At 41.4% G+C, this 23,235-nt stretch overlaps 1 protein-coding gene across 4 annotated transcripts; it reads right to left on the bottom strand.

The window, feature by feature from the left end:
• Positions 1 to 227: 227 nt before the first annotated feature.
• Positions 228 to 22,018, bottom strand: LOC146970206 (uncharacterized). Of its 4 annotated transcripts, none has more exons than XM_085804209.1 (33): positions 21,933 to 22,018; positions 20,076 to 20,147; positions 19,839 to 19,907; positions 19,661 to 19,729; positions 19,364 to 19,438; positions 19,206 to 19,277; positions 19,013 to 19,075; positions 18,490 to 18,564; positions 18,324 to 18,392; positions 17,973 to 18,047; positions 17,806 to 17,871; positions 17,649 to 17,708; positions 16,967 to 17,032; positions 16,774 to 16,824; positions 16,584 to 16,658; positions 16,389 to 16,436; positions 16,172 to 16,219; positions 15,997 to 16,050; positions 15,803 to 15,874; positions 14,842 to 14,898; positions 14,354 to 14,419; positions 14,014 to 14,091; positions 13,866 to 13,913; positions 13,702 to 13,770; positions 13,259 to 13,342; positions 11,045 to 11,101; positions 10,785 to 10,877; positions 10,587 to 10,637; positions 6,872 to 6,922; positions 5,465 to 5,539; positions 5,331 to 5,367; positions 4,490 to 4,541; positions 228 to 2,617 (listed from the first exon to the last, which is right to left on the bottom strand). In XM_085804209.1, exons 2-33 carry the CDS (start codon positions 20,121 to 20,123, stop codon positions 1,654 to 1,656), a joined length of 2,937 nt encoding a protein of 978 aa, XP_085660335.1. In that variant the 5' UTR covers positions 20,124 to 20,147; positions 21,933 to 22,018; the 3' UTR covers positions 228 to 1,653. The 4 variants fall into 4 exon arrangements, with proteins under 4 accessions (XP_085660335.1, XP_085660337.1, XP_085660336.1 ...); XM_085804211.1 differs by having other exon boundaries at positions 13,259 to 13,339; XM_085804210.1 differs by having other exon boundaries at positions 17,973 to 18,044.
• Positions 22,019 to 23,235: the final 1,217 nt, after the last annotated feature.

Below are 23,235 nucleotides of genomic sequence, written 5' to 3'. Positions count from 1 at the left end.
AACGACAAAAACAAGATATTAATGGTGACAAAACTTTGTCGTCATCTTGTTTTTCTGACCTTAAAAACCTTTAATTTGTTTTTGTCTTGCAACTGTGAAGTTAAAAGGTAAAAAACTGCATCTGTGTAAATTCAACATTAAAATCTGTAGAAAGATAAAACACTGCTGAAGGACACATTTATCTTGGTTATTGGCTGAATAAACACACATTCAAGTTAACTGCTCAGTAGGAGGAAATAAATTCAGTTTATTTGTTCGCTTCCATAAAGACTTACTTGACAAAGTGTTTCTTTAATTTTTACATTTACATTTATTACACATGAAGTTCCTCAGTATATTGCACATGAAGAGGTGTCAACAAATAACCAGCTCAACCCAGAATAAGACAGACAAATAAATATGAAGTCGATTTACAGATAAATGATCTGAATGAAGAGGACACGGTCGTCTTCAGGACACGTTGAGTCTGTCCTGGTCGTCTTTTATGGTCCTGGTCTTTCCAGTCATCTAATGAGAATCTTTTTATACAACTGAAAAGCAGCTAAAGCTAATACAACAGAAAATGTTGAATTGGCTTGGTTCATTTTTGTTGTGTACAATGTAGAGAGTTAGACATGGTTACATTAAAAAGCATCAAACAAAACAATTACTTCTGTAGAAATTAGTTGCAACTTAACATTTACATCAAGTACCAGTAACGTACAGTATGAGGTGTTTCTTTTGACCAGCTAAAAGAACAAAGCTAAAATCACTGGAACAGTTACAGACGTCATTCAGAATATATTTGACATGTCTGATTGGACACATAATGAAAATGTTGATTAATAATAATATAACCTGGGATGAAACAAAAGATATCACAAATTAAAAATGTATGTTAGTGACGTTAGATTAAATGACCAAACAGCATCGGCTAAGGTTAGCTTTATCAATCTTAACCGCATCAACACAACCAATTCTGACACATATTTCTCCATTAACAGCTTGTGCCGTCCTGTTTAAACACTTTATTGTGTTTGGCACAACGGACCTTTCTTTATTATCATTTTACACATTAAAGTAAATACCTGGAGAAAAATGGCATTAAAAACTAGCGATTACCTGTTGAACAACTAATGCAACCCAATCATGTTCCTTTTCACCACAGCTATGACATTTCTTTCTTTTTTTTTACTTTTTTAAGAGAAAAAAAATCTGTGCAGTATCTTCAAAACAAACCTTACAGCATCCTAGAGCATTATAAATAATATTTAAAGGCACTTGTCCCTATGAGTATACACAATCTCTACAACTGGTCAGTAAAAGCCCCCAGCATTTCAATATGAACCAATAGACATTAACGAAACTGATCTACACTTTAAAATCTAAATCGTTGAGTTTAGAAAATACTTTGCACATAATTTATTTCATTAATCTAAGAGTCTCTTAAATACATGATTTGTTTAAATCCTTGAATCTTAGGGCAGTTTCAGGCGTTGGCACTACTGCCCGAGAAGCAGATATGATACCTTAAATACCACAAAACCCTTTAGTTCCTCCCTGTAGTGTAAATGCTGATCGGATTTCAAGCAGCTAGTTCCCTAAAACAGAAATCCAGAAGTTTTAGAAACCTGTAGTAGTGAAGTCCGTGAACATTTTTTGAACAAGTTTCGGTCAAACATATTCTCTGTTCTCATAATCTTTTTTAATGGCTTTTTTAATGCGGTCGATTTCATCTTCCTCTGAGCTGTCGTATCTATCGTCCTTCTCTTTCTTGTCTTCGTCCGCGTCAGTCGTCTCTTTGTCTTTTTGGTTTCCTTCTGGCGTGTTGGTGGACTGCAGCTCCTCTCTGATCCCGTTGAGCTCCACCAGACCGTCGTGCAGTTGCGTCGCCACGTCCCTGATTTTGGCAGCGAACTCCGACTTTGCCCCTTTCTTCAGCTCTTTGGAGTCTTTGGCCACGAAGTAGATGTCCATCCCTACGAACAGTCCCGTGAGCACGCCGGTGGCCATGCTGGCGATCTGCACCGCTCTGGCCGCCGTGCTGCCGGCCACGTTGGCAATCTGAACCACTCGCATGATCTCATTGGCGTTGATGAGGATGGCTTTCCCCGCCATGGCGCCGTCCTCGTAGAAACTGCTGGTGAGCGCCGGGAAGTCCCGGTTGTACGCGTGCTTCTTCATCTTGAGCAGGTCGAACTTGCGCAGGTTTTCGATTCCCTGCTTGATGAACTTCAGGCACTTGTTCAAGTCCACGATCTTCTCCTGGTAGTCCTCCACGATCTTCTCCACCTTCTTGCGATCCATCGAGTTGTTGACCTGGTTGGAGATGCCGGCGCCCGCCGAGGTCAGACCGCCGGCCGTGGCGACGCCCAGTCCCACCGCCGTCACGATCAGAGAGGTGCCGAAGGTGACGGGGGCCAGAGCGAGGCCGGCGATGGTGGCGACGCCTCCGATGGCGCTGGTGGAGCCGCCGGTGATCTGGGCGATCTTGGTCTTCTTGTTGAACTTGTCCAGGCCGTCGGCGATGCTGTTGAGGTCGATGATGTGCTGCCACAGGCTCTCGGCGCGCTCCGAGAACAGTTTGTTGAAGACACGGATTCCTTTCTGCACCTTTTCAGCCGTCACAGCGAACGCCCTGAGAACAGAGGGTGAAGAGGAGTCACACAGTTAGTTAGTTTAAGTTTAAGTTTATTTCGGACATGTTAAAAGAAATTAAACATAATACAGAAATGGACAGACATAACATAAAAACTTTGCAAAGACAACATATGAACAAAAAATATACATTAAAAAAATATAAAATAAAATAATTGAAAATAAAGGTAATTTGATTTTTATTTTTGTTTATTTGTTTGTTTGTTTCACAGCCGAAAAGGAGAAGTAAAACTTATTTACTCCCACCCCTTATTCATAAATAATCTATCAAGTTATCTAGTCATTATTACTTGAATTTATCTATCAAGTTATCTAGTCATTATAATCTATACAGTAATTTAATTTATGAGTTATTTAACTGGATTTATTCTAATATATTCTTATATTTATATTTATATACATATAGATTTATTCTAACATATGATTACTAATCTTGATCTCTCTATATAGTCATATACATATGAAAACATATACAAACACATTCATACATACAAAGACAAACTGAAAGTAACATGAACCGAGCAACAAATAAACTAAGTCGGTAAATAATACCCAAATAAATAATAATAATAAGCACCTTGTGGTTGTCAGACACCCTCATTTCTGTACATACTGAAAATAATTTCTTTGTATTTCTTTTTGAACTGGATTATGTTTGGACATTCTTTTAGCGCTTCATCACTGTCACGTCCAACAATAACATTTCCTTCTTACCATCATTGTGTCTAACAGAGCAGAGAGTGGTGGTTTTATTTATCCAAACTTTTCTCTAACCAGTTTCCTCTTCAATGCAACGGAGGTTTAGACATCGTTCTCTGCTGTGCCAAATGCCTTTCATTTAATAAACGCGCCCCGTAACCCGGAATCTCTTGTTTATGACAGATTAAACTACACAAATGTACAGGTTGTAACAACATATATGATATATAAACACATGCACATGGCCAGGAGGAGTGTTAGCAAAACAGCAGAAATGCGACCAGACTTAGTAGACATAGTACAGTATAGTTCCTCTTTAAAACTAGGAATGCATTTTTCTTGACTCAGTGTCTTTTGCTGTCAGACCTTTTCTTCTGGGCTACTCCTTACTGAAGAGACCTGCTGAGAACATGTGCACTGTTTCTTTAAAAGCTATTTCACTGGTCTGAGAAGCACTAATCTAATTATTTTCACCCCCCTCCTCCTGGGGCCAAGGATCTTAGATGTAGATCTCAAAACCTTGGCAGATAAGACTCACAAGTATCAGCATGGCTCGATGTCACTTGAGGTAAGAGACAAAAGAAAGCATATGGAGTAAACTGCTGTCAAACTCCGTTCTGAATACACTATCAGAGCCTCAAGATCTGTCTCAAGTGGAGATTGTAACATCCCAAAGCGTAGCTCTGCCTTTTCTTTCAAAGCTGTCAAATCATGGGACAATCTCCCAACCAATCTGAAACTTTGTACAGACTTCAACATTTTTTCCCGTGAAGTCAAAAAATGGATCCTAGGAATCAGTCCTGTCAGCATTAATCTTAAACCTAAATTACTTTAATAACTGTATGTTCCTATTTCCTTCTGTTATGAAATATGTTTTGTACCTGAATGTTTGTGACGTGTGTGTTTGTTTTGTTATGCAAGTTGACAATTCTTATCTTTTTATTGTTCTTACTCACCTGCCCAGGGACTACGGATGGAAAGTAGCTTGTAACTAAATCCGGTACAAAGCATCTTCTCTCATTTTGAGACTAATGTTATTTTGTACATTGTCCCTGATACAAATAAACGTATTAAACTAACTAAAAAATACTGGTGAGAGGCCAGAGAAAAGATGCAGTGAGATACATGAACACTGATTAAAACTTTCACTTACTTGGCCTCTTCTTTCTCTGTCATGTCCTCATCTTGAGGTGTGTCTTCCCATGCTGATGAAGTAAAAACAATTGTTAGCATTGTCATCATATTTAATACGTTACTTGGCCAAATGCATTTAGACACTGGTCAACACGCTGCAGTCTGAAGGATTTCAAAACAGGGTTGTTCACATACTTTGTGGACAGAACCAATGTAAAAAAAGGCCAATCTACCTCATGTAATTTCTTACTTTTTTTTATAAGCAGTTCTTTATTTGCTAACTCAGCTGTCAGTCAGTCAACCAATCACGTTACACTCCTAGTTGTCTGTCCCCGCCCACCATTGCTGCCACACGGCGGCCATTACAGACATCAGAAGGGCTGACAGTTTTCCAAAGTGTTGTGCGTGCATGAAAAATGTAAGTAATAAGTTTGGGATATTTGTGTGCAATGTGATTGCAGCTTTACGTTATGTAAATGTAAGTTTTGCAGTAATAGTCACGTTTTTGCTAGCTTAATTGCTATGTTTAGCTTACTTTATGCTAATGCATCCACATGCTCAGTTCATGTTAAAGATTAGGGAGATTAAGGGTTCTTATGTCATTTCATTGCACTGTTAAATTTGTTTATTGCAATGTTTATTGTATTTCAGAACCACACAAATCAATGCACTGTGGAAACTGCCCTACATAAAAATTCTGAAACTCAACTACAATTGTCTCTGTCTTTCACTGGACAACCGCCAGCAATAACCAGCATTAAGTAACGGGTGAGGGCTACATAAGATAACCGTACAGACGGGTGAGGGCTACAAAAGGCTAACCGTATTTTTCAACCAAAGAAAGCTGAAGTGTCACTCACGCTCCACCGTGTTCCACCACTCCATAAGATCCAGATCCTGAAAGAAACCATTGGGTTTGTTTGGGTTTTGTCTGTTACTGGTTATTAATGAAATCTAAACTTGGTGACACATTTAGTTTCTTTTTGAGACCAACCTGAACATCTTCAGGCTGTGCTGGGTCGCGGAAGTCTTCGAGCTGGTCAAACAAGGACCTGTTTCCACCTTCGTTCTGAGACAACAGAAATTATACATCTTAAAAACTCATGTATGAATGATCAGTGTTTCAATCAGTGTTGAGAGAGGAGCTCTGGTTCTGCAGCGTGGCTGAGGTGTATTAGCAGTGACTCTTAAAGCAGAAGTAAGTGATCCGGTCATTTTGGCTAATGCTGCGTTCCAGGCAGGCTTTTGAAACCGTAAATTACAGCTTCAAGTCACGACTTACGACTTTGTAGCGTTCCAGGCAACCCACTCGTGTTTTTCCGACCTGTTTTACCTGTGAAAGTCACTATAACGGCCACTCGTAACTTCCGACCCGTGAACTCGTACCAGATCGAACTGGTACGACTTCACAAGTCGGAAAAACACGAGTTACGGGTTGCCTTGAACGCACCATAACGTCTTGTCAGCCGATGGAGTTAGCAGCCCCCGCCCTCGTCCCTACGTCACCACATTCAGGCGCATCCCTTGGCTGCACCAGACTGGCTCTGGCTGCACACACAGCCCTTCATGCCGTTCTCTCTCCTCATTGGATAAAACTTGTAGGATACAAGAAAAGTTTTCTCCTCGGCTCAGAGCAGAGCAGAGTGACTGAGAGACCCGTGTTTCGGTCCAAACACTTTATGTAAGTGATTGCTGTCGGAAGATAGAACTATTTAAGACTTATATTAACACAAAAATATCGCTTACTTCTGCTTTAAGTGTCACATACAATATGCTCAGTTTCACTTTTTCTCATACGGTTCACGCTCCAATAAAGAAGAGGAAGTGATGGTTACAGAGATTCTGAATGTCCTGACTGTTTTTTGCAGAAGTTAAAAGCCCGAGTCTTCCACGGAGTCGGACACAATGGAAAAAGGAAGCAGAGGAACAAGTCTGGGCACATTGCAACCTAATCTCATCTCTGCTTTCATGCTTTAGACCTGCACTGCACAAACACGGCGTAAAGGTGTGGGGGTGGGTTTCATGCATGTCAACAGTGGAGCAACAAAACACAACAACACACGGTGGCTGTAATAGTCTCTACTGGGAGCTGAGTGGACGCCCTGGAGACACACAGTAAATAACAGACGGGGGTGTTTTCAGGGAGGGACTGGAGTCATGTGACTTTTGAAAATCCCTGCACCATGATGAGTCAGAGACGCTGCAACATGTCGGCCCAGTGGACAGGTTATATTGACACAGACTGGGTGGGAAGAGGTTACGAGCTGCTCTCAGTCCGAAGCTCCATGCGTGTGAGAGGTGACTGAAGTAAGGGAAGTAGGAACGAGAAGCAGCTTCAAACTGTTTTTCTGTGCGACAGAGAAAAAGAAAGAAAGACTGATGAGTGTTTTATTTTCTCTACCTCTGCATTGTTGCCGTCAGCTCCGTCCGCTGCCGGTTTCACAACTTTGGCCTGAAACAAAACACACACAGTTAAAATACTGTTTTGCTTTGAGTATAAATCTGTAACAATTAATCCATTATGAATCTGATGCAAAGTCAAACAAGGAGGAGAACTGGACTTTTGGAAAACTTCAGCCATGTTCATGTAGTTAACAAGCAGAGTTCATGTTTTCATTCAGCAGCAGTAAGTAGCAGAGAAACAAAAGTCACTGCTGATTAAATCTGTATGAAAATGATGTTCTGATCTGAACACGGACACCTACAGCTACAGATGTTTGAGGAAGTGCTCTACAACATTATCATCACAATGTGTTTGAAAGTCAGGCGTTGATCCCTCTGGGAGAGACTTTATTAATTTATGATAAGGAGCAGGTGGTGCAGGGAAGTTATTTTCCCTCCATGACCTTATACATTACATTGATATTAGAGGTTTAGAGCTGCAACAATTAATCGATTAATCGAACAATAATCGATTATTAAATGAATCGTCAACTATTCTGATAATCTAATAATAAGTTTGAGTAGTTTTTAAAGAAAAAAAGTCCAAATTATTAAATGTGAATATTTCTGGTTCCTTTGTTCCTTCATGACAATAAACTGAGTCTCTCTTTGGTTTGTGGACAAAACAAGAGATTTGAGACCGTCATCTTGTGGTTTGGGAAACACTGATTGACATTTTTTAACATTTTATGGACCTAACAACTAATCAATTACTAGTCGTTAACTACTCAACAGATTAATCGATAATGAAAATAATCGTTAGTTGCAGCCCGATAGAGGTTATTATTTACAGTGACCTTAGAGAGCAGAGCATTTCATATTTCTCTTTCTGCATGTTTGATCCTCTACATTATTTTAAATGGTGTCAATTCAACCTTGCAAAATAGATGAAGATAAATGAATGATGAATGATGAAACTTGTGTATCCAGGCCAGATAACTCTTATTTTCATAGTTGTTAAAAAGGGGAAATGTCGCAATGTGAGATATTTTGTTGGAGCATTTTAGTTGGCCTTCAATCTACAGATGTTACTGTTTTGTAATATACAGTGGGTACGGAAAGTATTCAGACCCCTTTAAATTTTTCACTCTATTTCATTGCAGCCATTTGCTAAAATCAAAAAAGTTCATTTTATTTTTCATTAATGTACACATTTTTGCAAATGTATTAAAAAAGAAAAACTGAAATATCACATCGTCATAAGTATTCAGACCCTTTGCTGTGACACTCATATTTAAAGCAGATATCAGTGGCACGGCCGTTTCGGCTAATGCTGTGTTCAAGGCAGGCTTTTGAAACCGTAAGTTACAGCTTCAAGTCACAACTACGACTTGGTAGCGTTCCAGGTAACCCGTAGCTCGTGTTTTTACCGTCCTGTTGTCTGTGAAAGTTCCCTATAACGGCCACTCGTAACTTCCGACCCGTGAACTCGTACCAGATCGAACTGGTATGACTTCACAGGAAGGAAAAACACAAAGTACGAGTTTCCTTGAACGCACCATGAGTTAGCAGCCCCCGCCCTTGTCAGGCATCAATTGGTCCTCGTGCTACGTCACCACATTCACGCGCATCCCTTGGCTGCACACACAGCCCTTCATGCCGTTCTCTCCCCTCATTGGATAACACTTGTATCCCACAAGGAAAATTTTCTCCTCGGGTTACAGCAGAGCAGAGTGACGGAGAGACTCGTGTTTAGGCTGAAATACTTCATGTAAGTGATTGCTGACGGAAAATAGGACTATTTAGGACTTATATTAACAAAAACATTCCACTGATATCTGCTTTAACTCACATGCTGTCCATTTCTTCTGATCCTCCTTGAGATGGTTCTACTCCTTCATTGGAGTCCAGCTGTGTTTAATTAAACTGAGTGGACTTGATTAGGAAAGGCACACACCTGTCTATATAAGACCTTACAGCTCACAGTGCATGTCAGAGCAAATGAGAATCATGAGGTCGAAGGAACTGCCCAAGGAGCTCAGAGACAGAATTGTGGAAAGGCACAGATCTGGCCAAGGTTACAAAAGAATTTCTGCAGCACTCAAGGTTCCTAAGAGCACAGTGGCCTCCATAATCCTTAAATGGAAGAAGTTTGGGACGACCAGAACTCTTCCTAGACCTGGCCGTCCAGCCAAACTGAGCAATCGTGGGAGAAGAGCCTTGGTGAGAGAGGTAAAGAAGAACCCAAAGATCACTGTGGCTGAGCTCCAGAGATGCAGTGGGGAGATGGGAGAAAGTTCCACAAAGTCAACTATCACTGCAGCCCTCCACCAGTCGGGGCTTTATGGCAGAGTGGCCCGACGGAAGCCTCTCCTCAGTGCAAGACATGCAAGCCCGCATAGAGTTTGCCAAAAAACACATGAAGGACTCCCAGACTATGAGAAATAGGATTCTCTGGTCTGATGAGACGAAGATTGAACTTTTTGGCATTAATTCTAAGCGGTATGTGTGGAGAAAACCAGGCACTGCTCATCACCTGCCCAATACAATCCCAACAGTGAAGCATGGTGGTGGCAGCATCCTGCTATGGGGGTGTTTTCCAGCTGCAGGGACAGGACAACTGGTTGCAATTGAAGGAAAGATGAATGCGGCCAAGTACAGAGATATCCTGGAAGAAAACCTTTTCCAGAGTGCTCAGGACCTCAGACTGGGCCGAAGGTTCACCTTCCAACAAGACGATGACCCTAAGCACACAGCTAAAATAACAGAGGAGTGGCTTCGGAACAACTCTGTGACCACTCTTGACTGGCCCAGCCAGAGCCCTGACCTAAACCCAATCGAGCATCTCTGGAGAGACCTGAAAATGGCTGTCCACCAGCGTTCACTATCTGACCTGACGGAACTGGAGAGGATCCCCAAATCCAGGTGTGAAAAACTTGTTGCATCATTCCCAAGAAGACTCATGGCTGTACTAGCTCAAAAGGGTGCTTCTACTATACTGAGCAAAGGGTCTGAATACTTATGACCATGTGATATTTCAGTATTTCTTTTTTAATAAATTTGCAAAAATTTCTACATTTCCGTTTCTGTCAAGATGGGGTGCTGAGTGTACATTAATGAGAAATAAAATGAACTTTTTTGATTTTAGCAAATGGCTGCAATGAAACAAAGAGTGAACAATTTAAAGGGGTCTGACTACTTTCCGTACCCACTGTATATGATCAATACTGGATATGATATTGAGTTAAGTTAGAGAGAATTAGAGTGAAGAGTACATTACGTGCACTAAGTAGCAAACAGGAAGTATTTGACACAGCTTCTGGTCAGGTTGGTCGTGGTGGTTGGTGGAAGTCACCAAACTCCACTGGAACAAGTCCAGGTTTAGTTTTTTGTTTTTGCATACAATCCACTGACTTCAGCCGTTTTTCTATTGACAGCTCAAATATCCAACACTAAATTTAATTCAACACCGAATGCCTGAAATGGGCGAATGAGTTTTTAATCGCTTCATCAGTGTAATATGAATCAGTCGACTCAAATGCTTGTTTGTCCAGTTCAGTAACATGCAGAAACACATTCAGCTGACACAGATCCACTGAGGACATAGTGCAACATTATCCTTGGACATAACTGTTTGGAGTGTAGGAAGACAGACAATGTGGCAGTGTTAATACAAACAGATGCTGTGGACACAAGAGGAACTACATACAGTAAGCATGTAACATGTTTGTTACCTTGACTTTTGGCATGAAGGGATTGTGACGCTTTGGTTTCTTGACTTTGGTCTAAAAAGACACAAAACAAAGCAGGACTACAACGTTACTCCAGGTCAAACTCAACATGTTCCTCCATTCATTCAATAAAAATGCTGTAAACTACAAACACTTGAACAGGAAGCAAATTATGAAGGAAAGTGAATGAGGTTAAATCACCTCTTCTTTTTTTTCCTTGTCATCCTCGTCCTTCTTTTCCTCTTTGGATGAAGACTCATCTTCCTCGTTCAGCTCTTCGTCATCTGATGCAGCCTGAATCAAACCACACACAGTTGAGCTGTAATGAAGTGTCAGTCTAACAATCAAGTAAATGGTAAAAAGTAACACCAAGTTGCACATGAATTAAAAAGATAATGAATTCAACAATAAGCACAACTGATGTTGAGAGAAATGAGATGGATGTCAAGTCTGTCATGTACCTTGGCTGCAGCTCGTGGCATGAAGGGGTTGTGGTGTTTGTGCTTTTTCATCTTTGTCTGTATAAAGAAATCACACACAGTTGTTAATGTAAAATGAGAAGCAATAACTGGAAGAACTGCATTTCATAAGAGGAGTTGGTGACCTACATTTAAACAAGCGGGACACTGGAAGAGAAAAGACTTCCACCGAGGCCAACGTCAAACACAAAAACCCACCAGACTTCAAAATAAAATAAAACTCAAACTGTAATGAGATCTTCTCTGGTCAATGAACCCATCACTTCATCTCATTGGCCCTCATTTATCAAACTTGCGCAGGATCTGGTGTAGATTCTGGTGTAAATATCAGTGTACGGCAAGTGTCACGTGTGATTTACTAAAAGTGTGTACGCTGCTGATTTCGGCGTAGAACCGGCGTGGTGGTGATAAATCCGGCGGCTGAAAATGAGCGTCATTTAAATGTCACGCCCCGATATATTCCTGCTTTAGAGGCGTCGCCCTGCCCCTTTTACGACATGGAGACACGGAAGACGGCCAAGAAGAGGGACTTTACTGGCATTACCGCGTTGAACAGGGAGAGGGCGGCAACATTAAATATCTGGACATTGATAGATTGATAGATTTTGTGATTGATAAGCGTCATCCCGGTGGATGGAGGCTGCAGACGCACGTGTCACCGACCACGTCAGGAAACCCAGCGATCTCATGAAATGCTCCTGCAGTTTACTAAACACAAGTGACTGAGGAGAAATCATATGGGCATATTACTGCTGCGAACGCGACTTTATGACCATCAGCACCGCTGGCATGGTTCGGCTGATGGAGGGATGTGAAACACCGGCCCGATGTCCCGCTGACAGGTCCCGGTGACGGGAAAAAAAAGAAAAGAAAAACACTCCGCCGCGGAGATCAGCTGCACCTGGACAGGTAGCGGAGCCCCCCCCCCCCCCCCCACCCCTCCGGTGTCCAGCAGAGAGACTGAGGAGCCGTCCGGTCATGCTCTGGTGCAGGAGATGTTGGAAGTTTGTGTGTGTGATCTACAATAACAGGTCTGTCTGTCATTGACTGTTTCTGTTCACACAGCTGATTAACGAGCATCTGTCACGTCGTGGTTTTTAATTCATCTCAGTTGCCCAAAATAAAACTCTAGTTATATTTTCAACACGGACTTGGTTTTATCGTTTCTTTTTTTTTTTTTTTGGCTACTTTTTATATTTTTATCAATATAAACAACAACAACATGTGGTCCACATCGCTGCGTTATTAGACTATGGTTTAATAATCGTTCTGACACAGCAGCACTCCTTCCTGCATGTTCTACGCTGGTTCCAAATGTGCGTACACCTGGTCAGAGCTGGCGTGAGATTTGTGCGTATCGTACGCTCACGCTCAGATTAATAAATGCCGATCCTTGCGGTGAATTTGGTGTACACCCATTTTTTTGGTGTACGCAAGTTTAATAAATGAGGGCCATTCAATGCAAACTGGCTCAGCAAGTTTTGCATAATCACACAGATACAGCTGAATTTATCGCCTACATGCACCTATATTAATTACAGGTTTATCTAACCACCATCTCTTCTCACCGCTTATTGATGAGGAAATCACATCAAGCTGCAGCCTGTTTGTAAGGACTCGAGCCGTTCACCTGAACATTGTTCAAAATCAACAGGAAGTCATTATAAATACTAATGGAGGCTAACCTGACATCTTGTGTTTGAGTATTTCTCTGTGTGTAAACATATTACAGCTACAACAGCACAACCCTGATTACAGTATATGATAATGGCAGACAGTGGAATAAAATGAACAGAAAAACCTTAAGGCCATTTGAGGGCAAACAAAAAAGGAAAAAAAAGTCACATGATGAATTTTAAACATGCGTTGACATTGGCCTGCGGGTGTCAGAGACATTTGCATGACGCTGGCATGAAAGACCTGATAAGGCTGAAGCAGGAACTAGAAACATTAGATCCTGGCTCAGCAGATAAACTCTGTTTGTTTCCACCTGAAGCAGATTGAAGTTGAAACCAAACACAAATGACTCAGGCACCGACAAAAAAAAGAAAGAAAATAATTCTATATAATTAAATCTGCCAAGTTTCCTTTAACAACCACAGTGGAGCTCACAAATCAGTGTGAAAACAGGCTGCATGTGACTGTGGTAAAACTACAGAGGAATCCTGTTTGACCCACCCTGGTGAAGGGACTTACTGTTTTGCTCTGTTTCTGCTCGTCTCCCTCTTTGGCTTCAGCAGATTCCTCTTGTTTGAGGCCTTCGTCGTCTGACTGGCTCTGCTGCAACGTAAATAACTTGTCTCAGTCATGTGCAGCCTAATAACAGCCTGTAACTACCGGTAGCCTTTTTTAACCTCTATTAGTTAAAATCAAAGTCAATAAACTAATATTCTATAGTTATCAAACATCCCAGTGTATCAGCATACGCTATATCACACTCTAACTCTTGCACTGTGTGTTCATATCAGTATCTAAAGGTTGCTCTTCTGCTTTTGTGGACCACCTGTCAGTGCTTTGTTCGCCTCCTGAAATGAAACCACAACAGTTTCTGATACACACTCACACGCACTGATCCATGTCGGCTTCAAACTGATACAGACAGACAACAACGATGCCCAAAACAAAAGAGCTTCCTCTACCTGAGCTGAACGTCTGGGAGGAACCACCGGAGCCTCTTTTTTCTGTCTGGAGATCATGTCTTTCCTTTCCTGCAGAGGACAAATACAGACATTTATTCAAACAGAAACTCCTCCCCTCCAAAAAAATTTAAAAAAAAAGGGACATCAAAAGCCACAAACTGTACCTGATTGTCCTCCGTCCCTCTTGGTTTGTCTTTTGTCGTCTTCATCTCCTGCAACACACAACGACAGACACACAGGGAGAGAAGTCAGAGCAGAGTCACACTGACCACATGCCACCCAGCGACAGTTTGTGTCCGTCTGCGTGCCAACCTCTTCAGTCGGTCTGGGTGGGACCAGTGGTGTTTCACTTCTTTCCTTCCTCTCTTGCTGGATCATGTTGCCTTTGACCTAACAAGGACACACACACACACACATACACACACACACACAGAGTCACACACACAGTGAGCTGAGCAGGAGGACAAGGGAGGACTGACAGCGAGCTGCAGGGATTTAAAGTGAGGTGAGGGGCTGAGGAGGATGTGTATGGAAGACGAGAAGTGAGAGGAGTTGGGATATTTTAGTCAGAAGTTGATCAGCCATGTGTGTGTGTGTGTTTGTGTGTGTGTGGTCACTGATGACTCATGAATGATGCAATAAATAGACTGACCGGTTTTGGCTTCTCTTCCACTTGTTTCTCGTTCTCCTTGAGAATCTCTGTGTCTTCAGTGTCTTTCTGAACAGAGGACATCAAACATTTCATATTAGACTGTATACAGAAATCAAAAACATATCTCAGTCTCTTTATATGTATATACACATATAGCAAATACAAATAACCAACTTTTGATATTAGTATAGTTTGACTTGTGTTATTCATTCAGAAAAAAAAAACCCATTGTGCGTGTTTTAAGATTTTGTCAGAGCTTCAAAGAATGTGATAATAAAACTTAAATTGTGCTGAAAGAATGGAAACCAGTGGTTGTTAAATCTGTACTCAACACGCAAAAACAACAAAACAAAAAAATACTGTTATGCGCATCAGTGCAACTCATTGACAGTTCCTTCAACCACCTCCACCACCACCACCACCTGCTCTACTATATCTTTCCCATCACCACCTCCACCATCACCAAACACATTTAACAGCACAATTACTTTATTCGCAGAGCGGAATAGATTCAGTTTGGACAGTTTGGCTCCAATCACGGCGTTCTGAGAGGAACAAACACATCATGCAAAGATCTCAGTGGACGCTTCAACATTTTAGTTGATCTGCTTTGTCAGCAATGAGCCACAACACCGGGCTCAGAGTTCGGCTTTAATTTGCCTCATCAGTAGAAATCAGGGGGCACAGACAGCCACAGCAACAGCAACAGCAACATTATGTGTGCTAATGATGAGCATTGCAAACAGAAGTATGTCAACACAAGGCCTGAACCTCCTGAGAAGAGAGCGGAAGTTGGTTGTAAAGATTATTGCCTTTATTTCCACACTGTCAGAAACATTCCAGACTGACATGTTTCCTAGTCGCCCTGCTGATGTTATTTAGTATTTTGTGCATCTTCCCCTGTCTCCTGTTCTTTTCTTGTCCTCTCCTGACTTTGTACTTAGTAATTATGGCCTGAAAAAGCCTCCAAAAGGAGTTGTGCCTGCCTGGTTGGTGCAAACAGAGTCGGAAGGACAAACTGAAGGTGTTCACCTGAAAGATTTAAGGTATGAAGAGCTCAACAAGACCAGACAAGACAAGTTGAGCTACACCACAAGAAGAGCCTATGGGAAAAATGTTTGGTGTTGACTTGTGACCTTTTCCTCTTTTCTATGTAGGCAGGACAAAACAAAGTCTCTAATTCACACAAACACACACACAGAGAAATACCAGCAGTGGTAAAAAAAAAATAATAAAAAAAAGACAATAAAACCCTAAGATCAAACAATCTGTGGTGTGTAGCAGCATGAACACAAGGCAGCAAGCTCCTCCTTGATTATTAACAGCTAAATAAAAACGTAGAAGTTCTGCTGGCCAGTAAATAAAAATAACTAGTTTAAGGTTAAAAAGTTCCATTACATTTATGAAATTACAGTGAAACAGGAAATGTAAAAATAAATATCAAAGCACCTGTTTGCTTCCTGCTGACTTATCGCTGCCTGCAGGTGGATCCTCGTCATCAGAGCCCGTCTGCTTCTCACTCTGCACAGAAATCATTATGCAATTAAAAACACATGAACGAAGCCGAGCAGCTCTTCTCACATATTATAGAACATAACATTTCTGAAGCACTGTCAAAAGATCACAACTGAAACCATCCTCACTTTGTTTGCAGACCGAAATGGGTTCAGCTTCGTCATCGCGTCGGCAAATTTATTCTGAACACGAGAGAAGTTGGAAAAATAAAAGCAGGAAGTTAAGACCACACATATATGAATGAAATCGCCGATTGAAACCAAACAAAACACCAAAAGGCTAAAAGAAAATAACCTTACATACCTGTTTGAGACTTGATGTCTCCTCATCATCTGTGTCTGGGTTCTTCTCCTGCCGATTCAGCAAATTATTTATAAAAAATAATACAATATGAAGACTAGTGGTTCTAGTTGTAGCATCTCCAGCTTTACATCAACTGTGCATTACTTTATATTAAAAAAACAAAACAAAAAGTTCTTTATCTGAGAGTGTGATGGGTAGGATGAGCTCATCATCTTACCTGTCTGTCGGTGTTGAACGTGCTCTTCATCATCGCACTCAGGCCGTTCTGGAAAAAAAAGGAAAAAGAAAAAAGGAACAGGTTTTGATTCTCTCCTTCACCAAAGATTTAGACAAAATGTTTTAGAAATCTGATTTTCACGCCACCATTTCTCGGTACAGTCTGAACTGTTGAACAGAGAAGGGACAAACCAACCTGCTTGCCTTTGGACTTCTCTGTAGAAGAGCTGACCTCGTTTGAGTCCCCTGAGTGTTCGCTCTTGTCCTTCTCCTGATATCAAACCAGACACAACAACAGCTTTAGACCAAGTTAGAAAAACAACAACCAACCAACGGGGCAGTAAAGCATTTAATATGATGCAGCATTAACCGAGGGAGACAATGACCTGAGAGGAGGAAGTGAAAGGATTCTTCAGGATTTTTGCTGCGACTCCACCCTGGTAGGAAAATACAAAGCAGTTTCAGTTGGTCAAGTTACAAAGTGACGTCATCAGCTCTTCCTGTAGTGTTACGGCAGAGCAGCTCCCAGTGGAGGATCCAAGAAAACATGTAAACAAAGCGGAGCGGAGCGTCCCTCACCTTCGAAGACTTCTCTGTGAGATTGTCTCTGCTGCCAGAGAGTTCACCGTCCATAGACAAATCATCCTGAGGACAGTGACACATGGAAACACGGATCATGTGAAAACCTTGACAGCAAAATGAAAAAAAAAGCTACCACCGCCCTCCCCTGATTGAGTTACATGTAACACACACACACAACTCCTTCCATCAGGCAAACACTACAGAGCCAGCAGACACAAAACCAACCGCTTCAAACTGTCATTCATCATCCATAACTCTCCTAAACAATATCAGTCACAGCTCTGATGTACATTTTTAAACTGTTTTTGTCCCTCAGGTTCTTATCTTTTTGTGCAATAGTGGACATTGTGCACACTCTGCCCTTCATGTGCACAATTACACTCATCTTGCTGCTGTAAACCAGTTGCACTACGCACTTTCTTTCTTTCCCTTCTGTTCTTTGTAACAGTGTTTTGTATTAAACTACCTCTGCTTCTTGTAACTCGTGGCAACTGTGCACTTCTTGTCTCCTCACTAGTTGAATCTGTGTCTGAATGTTTTATGTGTACTGTTTTATTGTGTTGCAGGGATATCTGGCACTTTTAGCCCACAACAAATTTCCTTCGGGACAATAAAGTAAATCGAATTTAAAAATCTAACTAGATGTGGCTCTACAGATTGTTGTTGTTGTTGTTGTTACCTGAGACTGCATTTTGGCACCTTTCTTCTTGAACACACCACTCAGGAGTCCTCCTTTCTCCTGGGGAAACGATAAGCAGCAGCATCAACAGTTACAGGTTGAAGTTGCTGCTTCAGTTGAGGATGGAGGTGATTCAACAAACCAAACTCAAACTCACCTTCGTGCTGTTCTCAGAAAGGTTGTCACTGCTGCCTGAGAGCTCGCTGGGCGCAGACAAGTCGTCCTGAACGACGCAAACAAATATCAACCAACTATTTCACCATGTCTGAGTTGTATAAAGCAAGTTAGATGGTAAACAGGTGGGATGGGATGCAAAGCTCTCACCTGCGACTGTGTCCTCGCTCCGAAGGGTTTTGGGGATTTTTTAAACATCCCACTGAACATCCCGCCGCCTGACTCCTAGGAAAAAGAAAAGGCACAATCACATAAAAACTACAGACTGAGCTGTTTCAGATGTTTTCCTCAAATGAACAAACAGTTAGCACTCTCATCACTCTCATCTAAATAGCTGGTGCATGCAGGTTTAACTTGCCCTTCCCGTCACAGAGAAACACAAAAACAAACACGCACTTCCCAAACTCTCCTTCCAACCAGTGTTTGCGCAGTAACAGTATTAACACAAGGCCTTCAAACAACAGTCTGATAATGGAGGTGACAGGTTTTCAGAAACCTCACCTTAGTGTTTCCATTTACTGACAGGTTGTCGCTGCTGCCTGAGAGCTCACTGGGTGCAGACAAATCATCCTGAAGGAGAAAAAAAAAAAACAGGCGTCTCCAACAAATTAATGTTATTTTCTAGTATTATTCATTATAATGACAAGTAGAAATGTTCAACTCTCACCTGAGACTGTGTCCTCGCTCCAAAGGGTTTAGGGGATTTTTTAAACATCCCACTGAACATCCCGCCGCCTGACTCCTGAAAAGAAAACAACGTCACATAGTAATAGATTACACTGTGTGTTACTTGAAATGAAATAAACTCTGTTTGTGTTTTGAACTGATGCAGCAGTCAGACAGGCAGCCAGTACTTTCTTTCAAATTGCTGATGCGTGCAGGTTTACCTCGCTCTTCCAAACACACAAAAACAGCACACAACTCAAATCCTCTATTCAACGAGTCGAGCTCTGCACATTTACCACAACACATCAGAATCCCCAGCTGTGTTTTTGAGTGTAAAACATCTCAGGGTGTCCGTATAAATTAATGTTTCTACTTTTAAAAGGTCCAGTAAGAGCAGAAACTTCTGTTCAGTTATCTTTGTTTTATTATAATTATTTTTAATTCTTTTCTATCATAGCTATTGAATCTGTTGTAATCTGTTCAGGCTGTGACATTAAAATAATAGTGATGCTGATGAGACTCACTTTAGTGTTGGTGTTCTCAGACAGATTGTCGTTACTGCCCGAGAGCTTTTCATCCAAAAGATCCTGAAACATAAGACGATCAGTTAGTTTCCATAACACAACACTGCATTTTACATGTTAGAAATGAAGCTGATAACTGTATTTCCCAGGTGATCTTTCAAAACTCTGACCACGTCATGGGAGACTGTTTCACCTGTGAAGGCCTCCGGGCATGTCCTGGTTTGTAAGGTCGTTTCAGGATACCACCCAACACGCCTGATTTGTCCTTGGAGAGAAAAACGGCAGAGAGAGGTTTAGTTTTACAGACTAGCACTGGAAAACCGGAAATCACAGAGCAGAACCTGAACTCACCTTTGATGGCTTGTTATTGTCCGTTAAGCTGCCGTTACTGGCAGAGAGCTCAGGATTTTGGGATGAGAGGTTGGTCTGTGAACGCAAACAAAACGTGTAAATATTCAGGTTAAATCTTAGAGTAATTATTTGAGATTTAGAAAATTACAACACTAGATTGGCTAGATTTTGATCATTTGTTAGCAAAAAACAAAAACAGTCCAAAAGCAACTTATCGACTAATGATTTCTAATAAATACCAGCCGTCTACAAATATAAACCAAACCGTCCAGCACAATAAGCTCCAGAGCTACAAACCTGTTGCTGATCATCTTTGGGAGATTTGCTCGTCTTCTTAAACATCCCTTTAAACACGCCTCCTTTGTCCTGAAACATAAACTGATGTCAGTCGCTGTCACTGAAATAAACTGCGGTACAATATTTCCACAGTTTACAGAAGTAATGAAACAAAATACAACACAAAGAGTTTACACACCTTAGTGTTGTTGTTGTCTGCCAGACTGTCGTTGCTCTTTGAAAGTTCACCATTTGCTGATAAATTGTCCTGTAACATCAGCATGAAATCTTGGTGAGTACATATAGAATCAAATAGTGTAAATCCAAAATTAGAGTACATTGTGACTTGTGATTTAAAAAAAAATACAAAATAGTGAGTGCAGTTTTAAAGTAAGCATGAAAATAAATCAAGTAAACAATAAAACTACAACATTACCTGTGTTTGAGAAGATGGTTCTGTTGACTTGGAGGGTCTCTTGAACATCCCACCAAATAATGCTGCTTTTTGCTGGGTGAGGGTGGAAAAAAAAGAAAAAGAAGAGGAAAAATGTATTAAAAATGTATTTAAATTAAAATGTTCAGGATTAAATCACAAAAACAAGAACTGTGTCGAGCTGCTGTCTGTCAAACAGTTGTCAGTGCTGGCACAGAAGTCACTTTCAGTATGAGTGAGTAGCTGAGGGTAAATATACACCGTCATGACTCATGACCTGTGAGTCAGCAAGATAAAAGTGTCTCACTGTTCGTCAGCTTAATACGGAGCCTGAGAAGAGTGACGGACAGTTCACTGATGATTTAATAAAGGATGTGTTTTCTACTTTAAATCTCAGTCCAGCTTCATTGTCCAGCTTTCAAGTCTGGACTTGAGGCTGGTTACGTGTCTGGACTTGAAAACCTGACAGCATGAAAGTGAGAGTGATTGTCACGGTTCTAGCTTATGCAAAATGTATCATATTATTGAAGAGTTGAGCTTATTAAGAGGGGAAAAAATATATATATACGCTGCTTTTCATGGAAGATGTTGATAGAGCGACTGGGAGCTACTGCTATAACAAGGCTAAAAACAGAGATTTGCGGCTTCAGGACACTTGGGTCAATACCGACGAGCAGTATGGAAGTATCAGAAATTGTTGAAATTTAAACAGAAATTGAAATTGGGTTTCTTTTTTAGGAATAAATCATGTTTTTCGTTGCAAGTCAGAAAACACTTGATCAACTCAACTTTTTTACCCTTGTTGGACTACGGAGACCTGCTTTTTATGAACGCATCTGATCATTATACAGATGCAGGTCCCGAGAGTGAGAACGGAACTGGGCAAAAAGGCTTTTAAATTTTCAGCCCCGTCGACCTGGAATGATGTGCAGAAGGACTTGAAACTGACACATCTTGTAACTCTGGGTGAATTCAGGTCAATTATAATAGAGAATTGAGCTCAATCGGATTGTGTGATTGCATTGTTTAATCATGTTTTCCTGAAATGTGTGATTGTATTTTATTTGAGTCTTGTGTGATGTGCAACTCAGCCGTTTGTGTGCTGCCGTCTTGGCCAGGTCACTCTTGGAAAAGAGGTTTTAATTCTCAATGAGTCTTTTACCTGGTTAAATAAAGGATATTGATAATCAACTAATTGATTAAAGCAGAAGTAAGCGATCCGGTCATTTTGGCTAACTTCCTGTCAGCCGATGGAGTTAGCAGTCCCCGCCCTCGTCCCTACGTCACCACATTCAACGCGCATCCCTTGGCTGCACACACAGAGAGGACCGCCCCTTTATGCCGTTCTCTCTCCTCATTGGATAAAGGTTGTAGGATACAAGGAAAGTTTTCTGCTCGGCTTACAGCAGAGCAGAGTGACTGACAGACCCGTGTTTCGGACCAAACACTTTAGATATAACTATTTAAGACATATTAACACAAATATTCCACTTACTTCTGCTTTAATCAACTACTAATCTAAACAATGGTGTGTTTATGGGTGCTTGGAGAGATAGCCTATTCTCTTGGGGGTCATAAGGGGCCCCACAGCAGATATGAGCCCCACGGCCCCCAATGAGTTAGACACGTCCATGACAGTCAGCACATTATCGTCACAGTCATACTGTTTATTATTGGCACGAAAATGATTCACCGTCAACTTTTATTCATGAGCCGCACGCACCGTGTGTTTGTTTTGTACACACAAAGTTTCAGTCACACAGATGGCAGGTCGGTATGTTAAACTACAGAGAACAACTAACTCTGCAAACCTGAAGAGCTTTATTTAGTTTCAAAAGTGACATTAATAAAAACACTCACTGCAACGCCTCCTCCTCCATCATCACAATCCAGGTCCAGGTCGTCGTACCGGTCCTGTCAAAAACAGCAACAGCACTTTAACGTCTCATTATTAACGGTTATTTTTTAAATATCAACCGTTAAGATACAGTTTGAAGCTTCAGTCGAACGTTAAACTTTAACCGTTAACGTTAACTCACCATTCTCCTCTGTCTGTCGTCCGTCCTCGTTAACTGCTCAGTTACTCCGCTCGTTAAACCGACGTTAGTGGGTGAATATTTTACTCCAAAGTGTTTCCGTCCTCGGCGGAGAGTTTCAAGTAACGTTATTTAGGTTCTCGACATTTTTTTCCCCCCTTGTGTCGGTGCCTCCTTCCTTCGCTTGTTTTCACTCGTTGTTGGGGGACGTGAAGGTAAAGATCCTCCCTGCTCAGTGGGGAGGGGGGAAAAAAGCTGCAGATTCAAAGACTTCCCACTGTTTCTTCTGACTTCAGTGTAAGTTAGGTTTCGATACAGCGCTCAACGAGACTGGAAGATCCAGTTTGGGTTCTTCTACCATAGACATACGTATGTCTTTGCTTCTACCTGTCGTGTTTTGTCGTCCAGGTGAGGGAGACTAGGGCGTGTCTACAATTCACCTGTTAATAACAGAAGCCAGACCCAAGTCAGCCTCATGCTGCTTTCAGGTGCTGCTCGGACATTTTCCACTCAGCCAAAACTCAACTGTTTTAATACCATCACATTATATAGATTTGTGTAGCTTCAATATTCAGTCTGGTCACTGGTGCAATGTGCAATGTTTTATTTCTATACACGTAGAGGAGACCGCGGGGACAGTAGCAACAGGGGATGGTTGCAACATGTCATTTTTCTCCAATCAGGAACAAGCTAGAGTGATGATCACACTGCACAAGCTTAGTTGGATTCCCTCCCTTGCAGAGAAAAATCAGTTCAATTCAAAAGATGCTCCAGGATTTATTGCAAAGAAAACCAATAGTATAGCTGCAGTACCGGAGTAACCGTAGCTGTAGGACCGCAGCTGTAGGACCCGTTCGATTTACGTCACAGCGCCCCGACCATAGACTGTAAAAAAAAAAAGGCCCCGACACCCCCAACGTTCGGAAGTTGCTGCGTTACTATGGAAACGGTCACCGCTTTGACCGTTATATTATGGTGCGTTCCAGGCAGGCTTTTTAACCCGTAAGTCACGACTTCAAGTCACCAGTTACGAGTTTGTAGCGTTCCAGGCAAGTTACGAGTTACGAACTGGGAACTGGGAGTAGATCGATCTAGCACGAGTTCACAGGTGGGAAGTTACGAGTTTG

This window comes from Trachurus japonicus, chromosome 17, assembly GCF_045865225.1.
Source record: "Trachurus japonicus isolate A0001 chromosome 17, Traja_1.0".
Taxonomy (NCBI): Eukaryota; Metazoa; Chordata; class Actinopteri; order Carangiformes; family Carangidae; genus Trachurus; species Trachurus japonicus.
Note: the sequence above shows the minus strand (reverse complement) of the source record. Positions and strands in the feature narration are given on the sequence as shown.

Bases quoted from the DNA above. Each gene is read 5' to 3' on its own strand.
- LOC146970206 (XM_085804209.1), bottom strand. From the start codon at position 20,123: ATGTTCAAGAGACCCTCCAAGTCAACAGAACCATCTTCTCAAACACAG. The intron at 13,343-13,701 runs GTAGAGGAAGCT...TTTACGTTGCAG, and splicing joins CTCCCAGACGTTCAGCTCAG to CAGAGCCAGTCAGACGACGA. The intron at 10,878-11,044 runs GTACATGACAGA...GGTTTGATTCAG, and splicing joins TGCCACGAGCTGCAGCCAAG to GCTGCATCAGATGACGAAGA.